The 17,058-nt window shown below is 46.3% G+C and overlaps 1 protein-coding gene across 3 annotated transcripts in view; it reads left to right on the forward strand.

Annotated features, from left to right (window-relative positions):
* The window catches only part of LOC121288329 (forkhead-associated domain-containing protein 1-like), a 124,717-nt gene that overhangs the window by 23,537 nt on the left and 84,122 nt on the right, over positions 1-17,058 (forward strand). For all 3 annotated transcript variants that reach the window (XM_041206869.1, XM_041206870.1, XM_041206871.1), the window contains 8 exons: positions 3,362-3,505; positions 5,962-6,154; positions 7,573-7,643; positions 9,651-9,788; positions 11,307-11,411; positions 11,673-11,762; positions 12,721-12,958; positions 14,060-14,189. In XM_041206869.1, the coding sequence (XP_041062803.1) occupies positions 3,362-3,505; positions 5,962-6,154; positions 7,573-7,643; positions 9,651-9,788; positions 11,307-11,411; positions 11,673-11,762; positions 12,721-12,958; positions 14,060-14,189 (1,109 nt within the window). The remainder of the gene's footprint in view (positions 1-3,361; positions 3,506-5,961; positions 6,155-7,572; positions 7,644-9,650; positions 9,789-11,306; positions 11,412-11,672; positions 11,763-12,720; positions 12,959-14,059; positions 14,190-17,058) is intronic.

A 17,058-nucleotide genomic window follows, 5' to 3' on the forward strand; every position in this document is an offset into this window, starting at 1 on the left:
TGCCCATGAACCCCCTTTGAAAATTCTCATCAGGCTTTGCTGTGTTGCCGGCCAGGGTTCAGAATCTTGTCAGCGCTGATCTCCCAGGTTTGTGCATGATGAGTGGCCATTTAGATGGGGAAGTACCCCAGTGAGAATCAATATTTTCAGGGGAGGAGGGGTGAAAATTGAAATTTGAAAAAAACCCATAAAATTCAAAGAGCTCAAAGAAATTGAAGTAAAAATCTGGAACAGGAACTACCACACCAGCTGAATAATCCCTAGACTGCTTTACTGAGTCAGTTTAAAGAATGTGAGGCAGACTTGTTCATTTACCATTTTTGCCTTTATTTTGTTGTTCATTTACTGTACTGACCTGCTGATCTATGCTGCTGGCATACAAGTTTAAACCTTGTTTTCTTCCAGTGATTGTCTGATTAATGAAAAGTAAATTGTATTTTTACATTATACAACTAAAAGATCATATACTCTGGGAGCATACTTGAGTCAAAATAAGCATCTTGGAAACCTTATATTGCAATGAGATAGCACAATAAAAGTCACTGCACTTTAAAGTAACTCATTGTACGTGAAGTGTTTTAAAATGTTTGACATAAATAATAAGGCTGTACATATATATATATATATATATATATTAGTCTTCAGCCCCTCTTGCTTTCATTAGCAGTAAGTGCACCAGCAATTTGGAATCATGGAATGGTTACAGTACAGAAGGAGGCCATTCGGCCCATCATGTCTGTGCCGGCACTCTGCAAGAGCAACTCTCCGAGTGCTGCTCTGCTGCCTTTTCCCTGTAACTGTGCAATTGTTTCCACTTCAGATAATTCTCTTTCGAAAGCCATGATTGAACCAGCCTCCATCTTTCAGGCAGTGCATTCCAGATCCTAACCACTTCTGCACAAAAAAGATTTTCCTCATGCCGCCGCCATTGCATCTTTTGCCAATCACCTTAAATCGGTGCCCTCTGGTTCTCCACTCTTCCACCAATGGGAATAATTTCTCCCTATCCACTCTGTCTAGACCCCTCATGATTTTGAACACCTCCATCAAACCTCCTCTCAACTTTCTCCTCTCCAAGGAGAACATCCCCAGCTTCTCCAATCTATCTACATGACTGAAGCTCCTCATCTTTGGAACATTCTCTTTTCTCCACAATCCCTGATGTCTTCACATCCTTCCTAAAGTGCTGTGCCCAGAACTGGACACAATACTGCCGTTGAAGGAAAACCAATGTTTTACACAGGTTTATCATAACTTCCTTGCTTTTGAGCTCTATGCCTCTAATTATAAAGCCCCGGATCCCATAAGCTTTTTTTAACCACTCTCAACCTGACCTGCGATCTTCAATGCTTTGTGTACATACAGTTCCAAATTATCAAATACTGATCCCAATTGCAGGTGTAGTAGTGTTGGCATGCTATGTTGTCTTTGCTTCTTTTGTTCCCATCTCCTCTCTTTTCCTTTGCTGTGTTTTCCCCCTCCTGTTTCTTGCCACCATTTTGGACCCTAAGGGCCTGTTCCAAAGTCAGTGTGGTACTCGCCAAAAAAATCACAGCAGAACAGGTGCAGTTGAAGCCGATAGAGGAGGGTTGGATCCTCTATCACAAAACATCACATGCAAAAAAAAAAATTAGTAAGAAATGGGGATTGGAAGCATTGAAGATACAGTCCAGGTTTATGAAGAAAATATACCTCCGATTTAGAAAATAAATTCTATATTTTGCTTGAGTAGTGTCTGCACAAGGGCATTGCATTCTTTATATGATGGCCAAGGGGGAGGGGTCTAATAATTGAACGTGATGAAAGAGCTTGAATGGGGCAAACCTGTTGTTAACGATAGGCTTTAGAAGATGGGTGGAAGTCGCTGGAGTGTGTTGGCCCTGACAGATTTCTGAAGCAGTCACATTTCCAGCATTTTTATTTCAGATTTCCAGCATCTTGGTTTTACCTTTGCTTTTGATGTAATTCATTTGAAAGTGGATGAACTCCCTTTGATCCAACTTGATTTAAAAATAAAAATCTCTCTTCACCTTTGCAACCATCTGTTGAAGATTACCAGCTAGAGTCCTACTCCCTGACGAAACTTGAACTATCCCCAGGAGGAGGCATTAGAGAGGGTCGAGGTAGGAAGGAGGGGTTTAGTGCCTTCCAGTATTCTGCACTGTTTCAGTGGAAACCGCTGTTCTGTCCCTTCTTTCGCTGTGCTAATGTTGAACACTTAACGTGTGATAGGGGTGTAAACACAGGTACTTTTCCAATCGTTCAGTGGTGCTGTAAATTCCCACCACCATATCCTGTGCACCACTGGTGTTGGAGCCCGCATTTTAAATTCAGCACAAGAGCACATTCCAGCATGATTTCCCTCTCATTTTTCTTCTGGCCCCTCCTAGAAGTGCTGATCCCTTCCAGAATGCAGTTCCAAAGACACCAGCCGCCTTCACTAACTCCCCAAACCGTCCATAGAATCATGGAATGGTTACAGCATGGAAGGAGGCCATTTGGCCCATCATGTACATACCGCCTCTCTGGAAGAGCAACTTACCTAGTCCCACTCCCCGTAGCCCCGCAATTTTTTTTTCACTTCAGATACTGATCCCAATTCTCTTTTTGAAGGCCTCAATTGAATCTGCCTCCACCACACTCTCAGGCAGTGCGTTCCAGATCTTAATCACATGCCCCGTACAAAAGCTTTCCCTCATTTGGTCATAGCTTCTTTTGCCTATTGGTCTGGTTCTCGATCATTCTGCCAGTGGGGACAGCTTGTCCCGACACACTCTGTCCAGACCCCTCATGATTTTGAAATCCTCCATCTAATCTTCTGCTCTCTAATGAGAACAGCCCCAGCCTCTCCAATCTCTCCAATTAGCTGAGGTTCTTCATCCCTGGAACCATTCTCGTGGTGCCCATAACTGGACATCTGTGAGCCAACGTGAGATGGACAGTAGCTGTACATTTGACCATGGGGGGCATTGCAACCGCACTGGATCCTTGCATCCCCTGACACACACACGTACACGTACGCACGTACACACACACACACATGTACACGCACACACATACATGTGTACACATGCACACACTGCCATGTACTCATTCCCAGTAGTGGGTTACTGGATAGTGAACATAAACAAGCCCCCTGGATTTATCCCTGGATACTGAGATCAGCTAATTCCAAGTCTGGGACCTTCTGGTCTGTATAGCTCAGGAGTACAATCACCAGAGCAAATACACACTATGGGCCAGGGAGGCATGGACACATTTACATTCAATAAAGTCTTTCTCTACCCTGTACTATAGCTCGCTGAGGGAGAGTGCCTGTCAGCTTTCATTGAATCTCCTTCTCTGGGTTACATATTGGCAGGTGATTGAGCAGATGAAGCAGATTATCGATGAGCGGGCGGAGTTGAAGGAGAAACTGCAGGATGAGCTGGGTTTGAAAGTCTTGGAAGAGGAGGAGCGGCTCACCAGCGCGGAGAGGCTGAGGAGAGCACTGGAAGAGACTGAGGTAATGGCAGCTCAAAGTACCTGAGTCTATGCCATGGTTAGCCTGCAGCAAAGGGGCTGTTTGACTGGGAACCTCAGGGTTCAAATCAGAAACTCTTGAACGACTGAACTGTGCCTTCGCACCCGAAGGCATCTTTGTACAGGTTGCACAGCTTCAGTCTTTGGTATCCTGAAGGACCCTTACAAGGTTTGAAGCTGTTAATTCCTAGCTGGGGATCACTTTAATGGCACTGGATGTCCTCTGAGGTCTCACCCTTGAGTCCATTCTTCATGTGTGAGACTGTGAACCCATTCAGTGGATAATTGGCAGGATGGTCAAACTCGATGGCCATCACATCGAGGTCCAGTATCTCTCCATCAGGAACAGGAGTAGGCCTCAAGCCTGTTGCACCACTCAATCAGATGTTGGCTGCAGCTGCATCTCAATCTACCCACCTTGGTTCCACCCTTATTAACTCAAATCAAATCTCTCAAACTCAGTTTTGAAATTTTCCATTAACTCCTCCCACTCAACTCCATCCTCAACAGAGGAAGAGACTTCCAGCTGTCCGCTATGCTTTGTGTGAAGAAACATCACTCCTGAATGGCCTAGCTCCAACTTCAAGGTTATGCCCCTGGACTCCCCCACCAGAGGTATTAGTTTCTCCCTATTGCCCCTATACATACACTGGAGACCGAGCGGGAGGAAAGACTCTGGCTAGTTTCTCTCCCACCCAGTTTTAGCTTCTTTACTGCTGCCCCAGCTACTTCAACACAGGCCTGAGGTGAACCTGCATCTTCTGGTCTCTGCAGCTCAGTGCCCCACCGAACCCACAGGACAATAGTTAATCATGGATGTATCTGTTATCCTGGGCCTCCCTTTGCCTGGCCCCATCTCCAGCCAGTAGGTAGAATGGGTGGCCTACAACCAGACATCTCTAAAACTGATCTGGAACTGGCTGCTGGAAAATCAGCATCAAAAAGGAAAGAGCTGCATTTATATAGCACTTTTACAATCAACATAGGAAATAGGAGCAGGAATATAGGCCATTCGGCCCCTCGAGCATGCTGCAAAGTATTTATTTTTTTAATGTGGTCACTGTTGTAATATTAGAAATGCACAACCAACTTGCACACAGCAAACTCCCACAAACAGCAACATAATGACCCAATAATCTGTTTTTCTTTGTGTGATGTTGATTAAAGGAGAAATATTGGCCAGGGCACCAGGAGGAACTCCCCTTCTCCTCTTTGAAATAGATCCATTCGGGTCTTTTACATCCCCACCTGAGAAGGCAGATGGAGCCCTGGTTTAACATCTCATTCAAAAGACAGCACCTCCGACAGTACAGCACTCCCTCAGTACTGCATTGGAGTGTCAGCTTTGATTTTTGTGTTCAAGCCCTGGAGTGGGACTTGAACCCGGAACATTCTGATTCCAATTGAGCCACAGCTGACAGGTCAATTGCAAGCAGGATGGTTAAATGTGCTGTGAGTTTGTCCCCTTGCTGGGACAGTGCAGGTCAGGTCACTGAGGGTGGATAACAATCACACGTTTTCATGCCATGCCATTAGCAAAGGAATGAGAAGCAATTGTCTTATCAGCTGGCCTACTCCAGTGTGTCTCTTGTTGAAACAGAAAGTGTCCCCTACCCCTAGGGCATTCTAGTATCAGTCCCTGGTATTCACTCTTTGGGAGGGGTTTTTGAATTTATACGATAGCTTTGTCCTTTGTTTCTGTTGAAGTTAACGGAAATGAAACTCGGGAGAGATATAAAATAGGCTGCCAACTCACTTTTGCCTTTTTTAAACTGTTGCACAACTTCAAGATCTATCCCATTTGCCTTCAAGCGATGGCCCCTACTCCACATGTGCTTTTATATCATTCGTTCATGGGATGTGGGCGTCGCTGGCTAAGCCAGCATTTATTGCCCATCCCTAATTGCCCTTGAGAAGGTGGCGGTGAGCCGCCTCCTTGTACCGCTGCAGTCCATGTGGTGTAGGTACACCCACAGTGCTGTTAGGGAAGGAGGTACAGGGTTTTGACCCAGAGACAGTGAAGGAGCGGGGATAAAGTTCTATGTCAAGATAGTGAGTGGCTTAGAGGGGAACTTGCAGGTGATGGTGTTCCCATGCATCTGCTGCCCTTGTCCTTCTAGGTTGTAGATGTCCTGGGTTTCTTGAACACAAAGGTTAGGGTCAGAGATTATGTGAAGCCACAGCCCATGAGTGAGTAGTGACTGCTGCTTGGTGATGCACGGTTACTATTTTCTGGCCTACATGGTGTTTTTGCTTGTCCTGTTAGTAATGTCACTGTGCAGGTGAACAGCCTGAAATCCATTGAACTGTCAGGGACGTTCCTCTCATGTTCCCAGCATATTTTCACCTGGGCTGTTTGTACCAGGCATAGATGTCGGAGTTGTGCTTGCAGGAGTGATGGCGCTACCTTACATGGGCTGTAATTGTATTTATCACCAGGCTGCTCTGCAGACTGACTTTGGGACCCATGTGAAGAAAGAGCTCGAGACACTGCAAGATCTCTCTGTTGACCAGACTCTTCTTTGGGTGCAGAAAGCCATCACTGGCATTTTAAGTAGTACGTTGTCGTGGCAACAGCAGTCGGAGCAGAGCCTATTGGACGCTGGGATAGATACATCAAGCAGTGAAGGAGGTGACAACGTTGTTCACTAACACGGTAACCTTGGGGTTGACTGGGTGTGACAGAGCATCTGACATTGGCATTTCGACTCTGGGATTTAAGTTGAAACATAGCCCCATTCCGAGTGGGTAAGGAGCCACTGCTGGAAAGGCGATAAAAACTGAAGGAAATATTTTCCAATCCGAGACTCATCAAGGCTGTGGGAGGCTCTGAGCTCATTTACTGGATAAAAGCTGTTTAGACATAAAGGCCAGAATATTCTGGCCCTTCACTCAGGTGAGATCTTCTGGTCCCGCCAATGTGAACGGAGGTTTCAATGGCTTGTTGGTCCCACTGCAGGGGAACCCGTGTGGGCGGGCTGGAAAATTCCGGCCAAGGTAAATGAACTGTAGTAACCCCTACAGTGGTTATCACCCTCTCGCTTTCCCATTATAACTGCAACATAAAACCCCTCCTGACATTAACCATTGACAATATTTGGAACATTTTTCTTCATTTATTCCTGGATGTGGGTGTCACTGGCTGGGCCAGTATTTATGGCCTGTTCCTAATTGCCCTTGAGAAGGTGGTGGTGAGCTGCCTTCTTGAACCGCTGCAGTCCCTGTGGTGTAGGTACACCCACAGTGTTGTTAGGAAAGGAGATCCAGGATTTTGACCCAGCGACAGTGGAGGAACGGTGATATATTTCCAAGTCAGGGTGGTGAGTGGCTTGGAGCGGAACTTCCAGGTGGGGGTGTTCCCATGTGTCTGATGCCCTTGTCCTTCTTTGTGGCAGAAGTCGTGGGTTTGGAAGGTGCTGTTGAAGGAAGCTAAGTGAATTGTTGCAGAGCATCTTGTAGATGGTATACACTGCTGCCACTGTGCATTGGTGGTGGAGGGGGTAAATACCTAAGTTGGTGGATGGAGTGCTGATCAAGTGGGCTGCTTTGTCGTGGATGGTGTCAAGCTTCTTGAGTGTTGTTGGAGCTGCACTCATCCAGGTAAGTAGAGAGTATTCCATCACACTCCAGACTTGTGCCTTGTAGATGGTGGAGAGGCTTTGGGGAGTCAGGAGGTGAGTTACTCGCCACACAATTCCTAGCCTCTGACCTGCTCTTATAGACACAGTATTTATATGGCTATCCAGCTCAATTTCAAGTCATTGGTAACCCCTAGGATGTTGATAGTGGGGGATTCAGCGATGGTAATGTCATTGAATGTCAAGGGGCGATGGTTAGATTCTCTCTTGTTGGAGATGGTCATTGCGAAGTGTAGAAGGGTTGCCCTTCTCTGAGTTAGGGCTGAGGCTTTTGGTGGGACAATTTAGAGGGACCTTCCAACCTGTGCTGTGGCTGACCTGGGACCTGAGAAAGCAGAGAGTTAAAAGTTAAGAATGAATCAGTATTTACAACAGGGTCAATGTCAGCATGTCCCATTTGGTTTTTGTGCAGGGGTCATTGGATGTTTTCAGCTGCTGCAGGAGAAGCTTCACACGGCAGAGGAACAGATAAAAACATTGCAGGTATGATGAGAAGAATTGGCGAACCCTCAGTCAGCAACTGGTAATGCATCCATATTCACAACCAGGAAGCAATACCCACACCCGCGCAGCAACCAGGAACCAAAACCCACACCCACGCAGCAACCAGGAACAAACACCCACACCCGCGCAACAACTAGGAACAAACACCGACACCCACGCAGCAACCAGGAACAAACACCCACACCCACGCAACAACCAGGAACCAATACCCACACCCGCGCAACAGCCAGGAACCAATACCCACATCCGCACAGCAGCCAGGAACCGATACCCACACCCGCGCAGCAACCAGGAACCAATACCCACACCCACGCAGCAACCAGGAACCAATACCCACACCCACGCAGCAACCAGGAACAAACACCCACACCCACACAGCAACCAGGGACCAATACCCACACCCACGCAACAACCAGGAACCAAAACCCACACCCACGCAACAACCAGGAACCAATACCCACACCCACGCAGCAACCAGGAACCAATACCCACACCCACACAGCAACCAGGAACCAATACCCACACCCACACAACAACCAGGAACCAACACCCACACCCGCGCAGCAGCCAGGAACCAATACCCACACCCGCGCAGCAACCAGGAACAAACACCCACACCCACCCAGCAGCCAGGAACAAACACCCACACAGCAACCAGGAACTAATACATGCACAGATACCTGTCCTCACCTGAGGTTCCCAAACATTTTTCAGCAGGAGGCACTGCACACTGATCAGGCATTGGAATTTTTATTTTAACTATCTGTCCTCCAGATCCATGTGACACTCTGTTTGCTAGCCCAACTGACAGGTTCTGGCTCCTCACCATCAACAGGTGAAATCTGAGGCCTCCCTGAGTTTGTCTGCCCATGTTCCAGGCCGGATGTGCATTAACCCACTGAGCCATCAGTGGGCTTAACATTTTAGATCACCGGATGTTTTGTAAAATCGCTAAGAGGCATGGGCTAGCTCTACTCCCAGATCCTCAAGATTAGAAGATAAATCTATCAGCCCTGACTAGGATTGCCAAGTTGTCACGGACATATTCCTGGGAGCTTTCGTGTCATGACATCCAACTGCCTCACCCAGTCAAAGAACCCGTGCCTCAGCTCCCAGTATTTTAGAGCCAATAATTGAAAGTGTTCAAAGAAGCAGGCAATTCTTTTTCGATATGCCACTACGATTTTTCCCCTGGGCTGCTTGCAATAGTACCCTGGAGATTACTTGTTAACTCCTGGAAAGAACAAAGAGAAGTACAGCACAGGAACAGGCCCTTCGGCCCTCCAAGCCTGCGCCAATCATATTGCCCGTCAACTAAAACGTTTTGCACTTCCGGAGTCCGTATCCCTCTATTCCCATCCTATTCATGTATTTGTCAAGCTGCCTCTTGAACACCACTATCGTACCTGCTTCCACCACCTCCTCTGGCAGCGAAATCCAGACACTCACTACCCTCCGTATAAAAAACTTGCCCCGCACATCTCCTCTATAGTTTTCTCCTCTCAGCTTAAATCTATGTCCCCTATTAATTGACTCTTCCACCCTGGGAAAAAGCTTCTGACTATCTACGCTGTCCATGCCACTCATAATTTTGTAAACTTCTATCAAGTCGCCCCTCAATCTCCGTCGCTCTAGTGAGAACAATAAACTCCAGCTTAGTCCAGGGTTGGCAACCTATATCCTGGATTTTAACCCTTTATAACTGTAGTAATTATGGTTTTATTTAGTGTATCATGCACCTTTAAGAATAATATGTTAGGCAAGATCACATGATCTGTACTGACCAATAGGAGAGTAGCATGGGCCACCTCAGCAGTCAGTGCAGAGATAGAGTTGGAGTTAAAAGCACACGTGTAGTTGCTGCTGAGTACATTGTAAATAAACTTAAAGTTTCCACCCAAGAAGTGTCTGCTGATCAACTCTGTCATTAATAGCACAGCTCGGCCACCCTATAACAGCAACCTAACAGATTAATGTGTCCCCCAGGAGCAGGTGGATCGGGTGCAGACCTCCTGGGATAGCGAGAAACAGGAGCAGCTGAACGAGTTGAGGGCGGAGTGTGAGCGACAGATGACAGAGGAAATTAGATGTTCGCAGGCAGAGATTCAGGAACAGCATGACCGGGTAAGCAGTCCCCAGCCTGACTATTATTCTCAGTGCTGGAGTGGATCTACATGTTTCCAAGATTATATTCTGCTTGTCCCTGTTCAGTCCCATTTTTACATTTTTAAACATTTTTAAAAATCCTTTCATGGGACATAGGTGTTGCTGGCTGGGCCAGCATTTATTGCCCATCCCTAGTTGCCCTTGAGAAGGTGGTGGTGAGGTGCCTTCTTGAACCGCTGCAGTCCATGTGGTGTAGGTACACCCATATTCTGTTAGGGAGGGAGTTCCAGGATTTTGACCCATTGACAATGAAGGAACGGCAATTTAGTTCCAAGTCAGGATAGTAAGTGACTTGGAGAAGAACTTCCAGGTGTGGTTGTTCCCCTGCATCTACTGCACTGTCCTTCCAGGTGATAGAGGTCGAGGGTTTGGAAGGTGCTGTCGAAGGAGCCTTGGTGAGTTGCTGCAGTGCATCTTATAGAGGTACACACTGCTGCCAGCGTGGGTCAGTGGTGGAGGGAGTGGATATTTGAGGTGGTGGATGGGGTGCCAGTCAAGCAGGCTGCTTTGTTCTGGATGATGCCAAGCTTCTTGAGTGTTGTTGGAGATCACCCACCATCCCGGTAAGTGGGGAGTATTCCATCACACTCCTGACCTGTGCATTGTAGATGGTGGAGAGGCTTTGGGGAGTTAGGAGGTGAGTTACTCTCCGCAGAATCAAACCAATTAGTATGTTTCTCCCCCCCAAGATTTAGGAAGCATTTGTTGCCCTAGCCGCTTGCTAGGTCACGTCAGGACAGCACGATTGGGCAACAGTGTGGTCTGCAATCAGCTGTAGGCCAGGCCAGGCAGAGAGGCAGCTTCCGTCCCTCTTCGTTGACCGGCTCTGTTTTTCACCTCGATCTGGCCACCCCCATGTTTAGTTTTCATTGTCACGGTGGGATTTGAATTCATTAATTCTCGGGTGCCGCAGCGATAGTACAACTGTACCACCACTGTACCTCCTTTGTCGAAGGCATTAATTGTTGCTGGGGCACCCTCTGGCAATTTTTCCACAGGTGTGCAGCAATGGGCTATTCAACCATGGTGGCATCGCAGCCAAGCCTGAACCTGGCCTCAGCCAATCATCACCTGAATGAATTTTTGCAGCTTTCAGCAGGCATCAGTCAGCCAGTGGTGAGGAGTGGGTACCCTGGCAGATGCCAATGCTGATTTACAGATTGGGCAATAATGGTGGAGAAATTAAACCTAAATTAAATAAAAATATATATATATGCCAGGTCATTCAATGGAAGTCACAGCTGCCTCTGCACCAACAGCGCAGGGGAAGCTGCTGTGCGATGTCTGGGGCAGGGTTGTGCCCCAAGCCAGGTTGAGAGTCCAGGGATACCTGGCACTTCCTGCAGGCCAGAATGACAAATCCAAAGTTCAGGCCTGAATACGCCCTCAGGTGGAGGTTCTTTAAGTGGGAAGTGGTGTGAAAGCGAAATGAGGTGCAAGGTCGAGGCCAATAAACTGTACTGTGTCCCACAGCAGCTGGCTGAGGCGATGGCTCTAGAGAAGGAGAGGGGAATGGAAGCAGTGGAGGAGGAGAAGAGGAGGCGTGAGGAGACTGAGCTCCATCTCAAAGAACTGAGGGAGGTGAGTGGCAGCAGCACATGGGATACGAACTACAATTGGAACCTGGCTAGCACCAATGCATGGGAGCCAAGACTTCAGCCTGGCAGCAGTGCATGGAGTGCTGTGGTCTGTGGCAGCACTGCATGGGGCTGGGGCTGTGCCAAGACTCTTGGAGACCCCTTGCGAGCGATCTTTGGGGTGTTGCCCTCCTAAGCCCAGCACCACCCAGATTTTCCGATTTCCTTCAGTGATGCCATCTCCCCTGTGTGTCCTTGTTCACAGAGTGCAAAGGTGAAATGTCAAGAGGCGGAGACTCTGAAACTGCAGCTGAGCAACACATCACAAGCACTGGAGGAAGCGAGGAAAGTTGAGGTATGTTATTGTCTAATGCATTCATTAATGCAGTGGTGCATTCAGCTGAGAATGAATAATAAATAGGATAGCATGTTAAAACAGGAAGTCTACCTGAAGCTAAACTGTGAGAGTAGGATGGAGGTGGGGGTCACAGGATCAAACAACCAGAGGGAAGATTCAGGATTTGTTTTAGGAAACGCTTCTTCACACAAAAGGGGATCCATGTGTCCTTGGGCCTCTGAGTAAGTTAGCAGAGGATGAAATCCTGGAATGATTTAAGAAGTAGTTTGATGCTATAATTGGAAGGTCCAGTCTTTCTGGAAGCAAATGATTTTCCTTGTCTATATTTATTTTTGTAACTGATGTTTCCCTTCACTTAGCAAATTCTCCTTTTGAAGCACTGGGTGTTTGTTTTGTATATTTTATACCTCGGATCTATGCAGAGATGACACTAGTTTCTATGTGTGTGACTGGTTTTATTTACAGTGCTTTAAAATGTCTGCTCCATGCTTCAGCTCTGTTTCGCAGTTCTTTTTATAGTTTGTTTTTTTTTTTACTGACTCCAGACCCAGGCCTAACCAGAATCATATAATCAAACACAGAACAATCAAACCATTGAACACCACAATTTGGAACCCCCAACCCTTGGATGGAGGATTTATGGATCTTGCAGCTCATCCCTGCTCCCATTCAGCAGCTTTCAACTCTTAGGAATGATAGAGAGAGGAAACATGCTTCCAAAGCTTCTGAGTACTGAGTGCTGGAAGCACTTAAACTGAGGGATAAGTCCACTCACCAGGGTTGCAGTTCTTAAAGCTCCAGTAGAAACTGTCCAGAAAGATCTCCAATGAACTGACACTTCTCTTGTATTGCCGTCTGTTGTGTGGATTGTGTGTGTGTCTCTCTCTCTCTCTCCTTCCTCCAGCTATTTGGAATATCTCTGTCTCTTTGCTGTGACCCTTCTCTGTTGCTGCAGGGCGATTTGCGAGAGGAGCTGGCAGCCCAGCAGAGACATCAGAAAGCCAAGACCAAGGGCCTTGAGGATCGAATTGAACTCGAGAGGCGCGGCCACCTGGGTGAGCTCGCCGAGTTCAAGGAGCAGATCCGGCAGCACTCGCGGACAATCGTGGCTCTGGAGGAGAAGCTGCTCACCGTTACTAAACAGCACCAGGTGGCAGAGGAGGAAAGAGGGATCCTGTCGGGCAAACTGAGGGGTAATTGTACATTATACACAGGATTCCATGGGGAGGGGTATTTATGCTGTAGATATTGAGTATTTCAGTTCTCAGACTATGAGAGAAGATGTCATATTGAGGACTTGATAAGATGCAACATATGTTAAAGGAAATATGTTGTTGTAAATATAAGCAGTTGTTATGTGATATAGAAAATTCTGAAACAGAGACGAATGATTATGGATATTATTGAAGAATCACACAATTGTTACGGTGCAAAAGGAGGCCATTTGGCCCATCATGTCTACACCGGCTCTCCGAATGGAGGGATAGAAACGCTGGTGCCCCAAAGATAAAATGGTTTTAGGGGGCAAAATGGGATTTGAAAACAAGTACGTTTATTTTAAAACTAAGGTGTTGCCTAAACAGGAGCCAATGTAGGTCGGAGCATGGGGACGATGGGTGAATGAGACTTGGTGTGAGGCAGCAAAGAGGGTGACCTCAGGGTAGCAGATGGGGGAGTCCAGCAAGGAGTGCGTTGGAATAGTCAAGCCTAGGGGTACCTAAGCTTTGAATGAGGGGTTCAGGAGCAGATGATCACACAGTTGCCCATATGAAAATGAAAGACAGGAAAAGACCTGCTGGTCCATCAAGCCTGCTCCACACCAACGCCTGGTCCATCCTGACCAGACACTTAGCCTCAGCCTGTACCTCCAGCATCCTGCAGCCATGTAACCTCCTGCAAAAACTCAGGATCGATAAGGAAAAAGGTACTCGGGAAAATCCCTCCCTGACACTTAGGTGATCAGTCAATCATATTGATCGTGTTTACATTAACTGCTAATCCATTTACTTTTTATATGGTGTGGTCTTTGTCACAGCTATGAACAAGTCCAGCTTCCTCTTGTAAGCTTGTAAGACGGTCAACACACTCTGCATGAGGCAGCAATCGCAGCGAATTTCTATTGAATGAAACCCGTGCTTCTACATCACACAGAACCTATTGCTCCATAACTGGGGAGCACTGAACTGGAGTGGCTGTGATGTGGAACTGGAGGAGGGTAAGGGGCCAGGGGGAGACGCAAGGGAAGTTCACCTCTCTGCCAGCTGACGGTGCTGTTTTCTGTTTTCTTTTTGCAGAGGCCAAGAAGAAGCTGGAAGAGCAGGAAAGGAATCATACAGTAAGACAGCCTGTCCAGGCACCATCTCCAGTGGTAGCACCAATCGTGCCTGACACACACATCCAGCAACAGGCCTGTGCCTTACTCCAGTGAGTGCCTTACTGAGTTCAATTGAAATAATTTGTCTTGAATGGGTAACAGATATTTAAGTAATAAAATGAAATGGTTACATATTAAAGCTGATTCTTAATTTATGTCCCGCCAGTACTGACAATCGGTCTTAGCTCCGCAGGTATTGATTATAAGTCAGTTTTGTATAAGTCTTAACTGGTGGAAGCTGCTGTTTGGTGAAGTGGTTTCACTTTGCTGTGGTACCATGCTGATATTCTACCACTGGAGGGCAGTGGTGTAGTTTACTACAGCTCACAGCAGTGAATAAGTAGCTGGGAATAATGGCCGGGGAGAGAGTGGGACAACGTTGGGAAGTGGGAGCAGACCATTGAAAGTGGCCACATTCTTCCTAACCTTTCTCTAAGGTGAAGACATAGGTCTAAGTTTTGAGGTCAGTGGTGAATTGAGTTAAAGAAAGCTCCTTGCAAACCTCTAGTAATCTTTGTTGTGTGGGTTTCCCCTTTCCTGACATCAGTTTGAATCTGGTGCTGAGCCAAGGGGCTCTCCAGGCTTCCAGCAACAGTCATGTGATCAAGCAGGGCAAGAAACCAATCACATTGAAATATTCTCACAGACAGCAAGCCAGGAAGTAAAAAGCACTGATTCTTCATGTTTTATTAAATTTTATAGAGGCACAAATAAATGATTGTGACATACACATTAAAAACTGAAATATAAACAACACATTAAAGAAAAATTATTGTATTAATAAAGTTAGCATTTTTATCAGAATGCAGAATTTTGACATCACACAAATATAAAATTAATTTTGCGGACCAGAGAGATTTTTTTTAAACTGTAGTTATGACATTAAAAACCCAGTTAAGCCTAATTAACAAGCCATGACTTTTCGGGGGAATTTTTAACTACGATATTACAGCGTAAGAGGGAAAATTCTTGTCAGTTCAGTGAATTCTAATTGATTGCCGCCTGCAGGGCCTTCAACTGTGACTCTGTGAAGGAGCAGGGAATCACTGACAGCAACATCAGGATTTCAGCATTTCACTGCACATTTGCAGACTCCAGAAGTTGCTGTCAGTTTGAATGGAGTATAATGTTGGCGAATGCAGACAGTTTTGCCATGACGACTGCCACAAAATCCAGGCCCCAATCTTCTCATAAAATGGGAACAAAACAGAAAACATCGGAAACAGTCATCCGGTCAATCTGTATGAGAAAAAGAAAAGACAGGTTAGCACTGCAGAGGGTTAGGCTGGACAGATCTTTTTATAGGACACGCCTAAAGGAACAAAGGGGCGGGAGCACAGAGTCAGGGAGAGAACTTTAAATTGGGCAATGGAGAGGGAGCTTTATGCTGAATCTAACTGTGGTGTGCATGACCTGGCAGTAATTGATGGAACAAAAACAAAAATTGCCAGAAAAACTCAGCAGGTCTGACAAGCATCTGTGGAGAGGAAGACAGAGTCAACGTTTCAAGTCCGTATGACTCTTCATCAGACGTTCTGAAGAAGAGTCATACGGACTCGAAACGTTAACTCTGTGTTCCTCTCCACAGATGCTGTCAGACCTGCTGAGTTTTTCCGGCAATTTTTTTTGTTTCAGATTTCCAGCATCCACAGTACTTTGCTCTTATCTTAGTGAGTAATTGATGGATGAGTCTTTTGGATGAGAGGTTAACACGAGGCCCTGTCAACCCTCTTAGCAGGGCATACCCATATCCTGTGCCTACATTTTGAAGAAGAATAGGGGAGCTCTCCCTCTGGTCCTGCCCAGTACCTATCCCTCAATCAACATCATTAAAACAGACAACCTGGTCATTATCACATTGCTGTTTGTGGGACCTAACTGTGCACAATTTAGCTGCTACCTTTGCTTCCTTGCAGCAGTGACTACACCTTTAAAAGTACCTCATTGACTGCAAAGTGGTTTGGGATGTCCTCTGGTCATGAAAGGTGCTATATAAATGCAAAGTCTTGCTTGATGGGATAGTGTAGAGGGAATGGAAACAAAAAAAATGGTCAGGCAGTGTCTGTGGAGAGAAACAGAGTTAACATTTCAGGTTCGATGATGTTTTATTTAGAACAGAAGGAAGACAGGAATGTAAGAGTTTTTAAGCCATAGAAAGGGGCAGAGGGCAGGAAGATCAAAAGGGTAGGTCTGTGATCAGGTGGAAGGTAGGCGAGATCAAATAACAAAAGGTTTCAACAGCCAAAGAGAGTGGTAATAGGTTTGGTAAAGAGACAATGGTTGTGTCCAGATGAGGAGTGAATGACTACATAGCAGCCACCTGAATGCCACATGAAGGGATGAGGAAAGAAACAAGCGAGTGAAAAAAAAATAACACAACCCACAGTTCTTGACCTCTGCCTCCATCTTGTTCTAAAGTTGTTGAAATCAATTTTGAGTCCAGAAGTGGTTCTCTCCGCAGATGTTGCATGCATGACCTGCTGAGTATTTCCAGCATTTTTTGTTTTTATTTCAGATTTCCAGCATCTGGAGTGTTATACTTTGGTATCAGTGGAGGGGGAGCTTTGCTTTGCATCTAAGCTGTGCTGCACCTGACCGTGATACCAGGCCATAGAGTTACACAGCACAGAAACAGGCCCTTCGGCCCATCGTGTCTTTGCTGGCCTTCAAGCACCTATCTATTCTAACCCCATTTTCCAGCACTTGGCCCTTGATACAGAAAGTGCTCCTTTTCCAAAATTGTCTGGCATGTCAATGAGAACAAACCCACTTGCTATTTTGCTGTTACAGACCTCGTTGCAACCAATGGCTGCAGAAAGCTGAGTCATGCTGCTACCATGGGTCATGAGTGTGATATTTGAAGCCCTCCCGCACAGCAGAAGGCTAAACAATTAGCTCTGAAGAAGAGTCATACGGAAT

The sequence above is a fragment of the Carcharodon carcharias genome, chromosome 15 (assembly GCF_017639515.1).
Source record: "Carcharodon carcharias isolate sCarCar2 chromosome 15, sCarCar2.pri, whole genome shotgun sequence".
NCBI lineage: Eukaryota > Metazoa > Chordata > Chondrichthyes > Lamniformes > Lamnidae > Carcharodon > Carcharodon carcharias.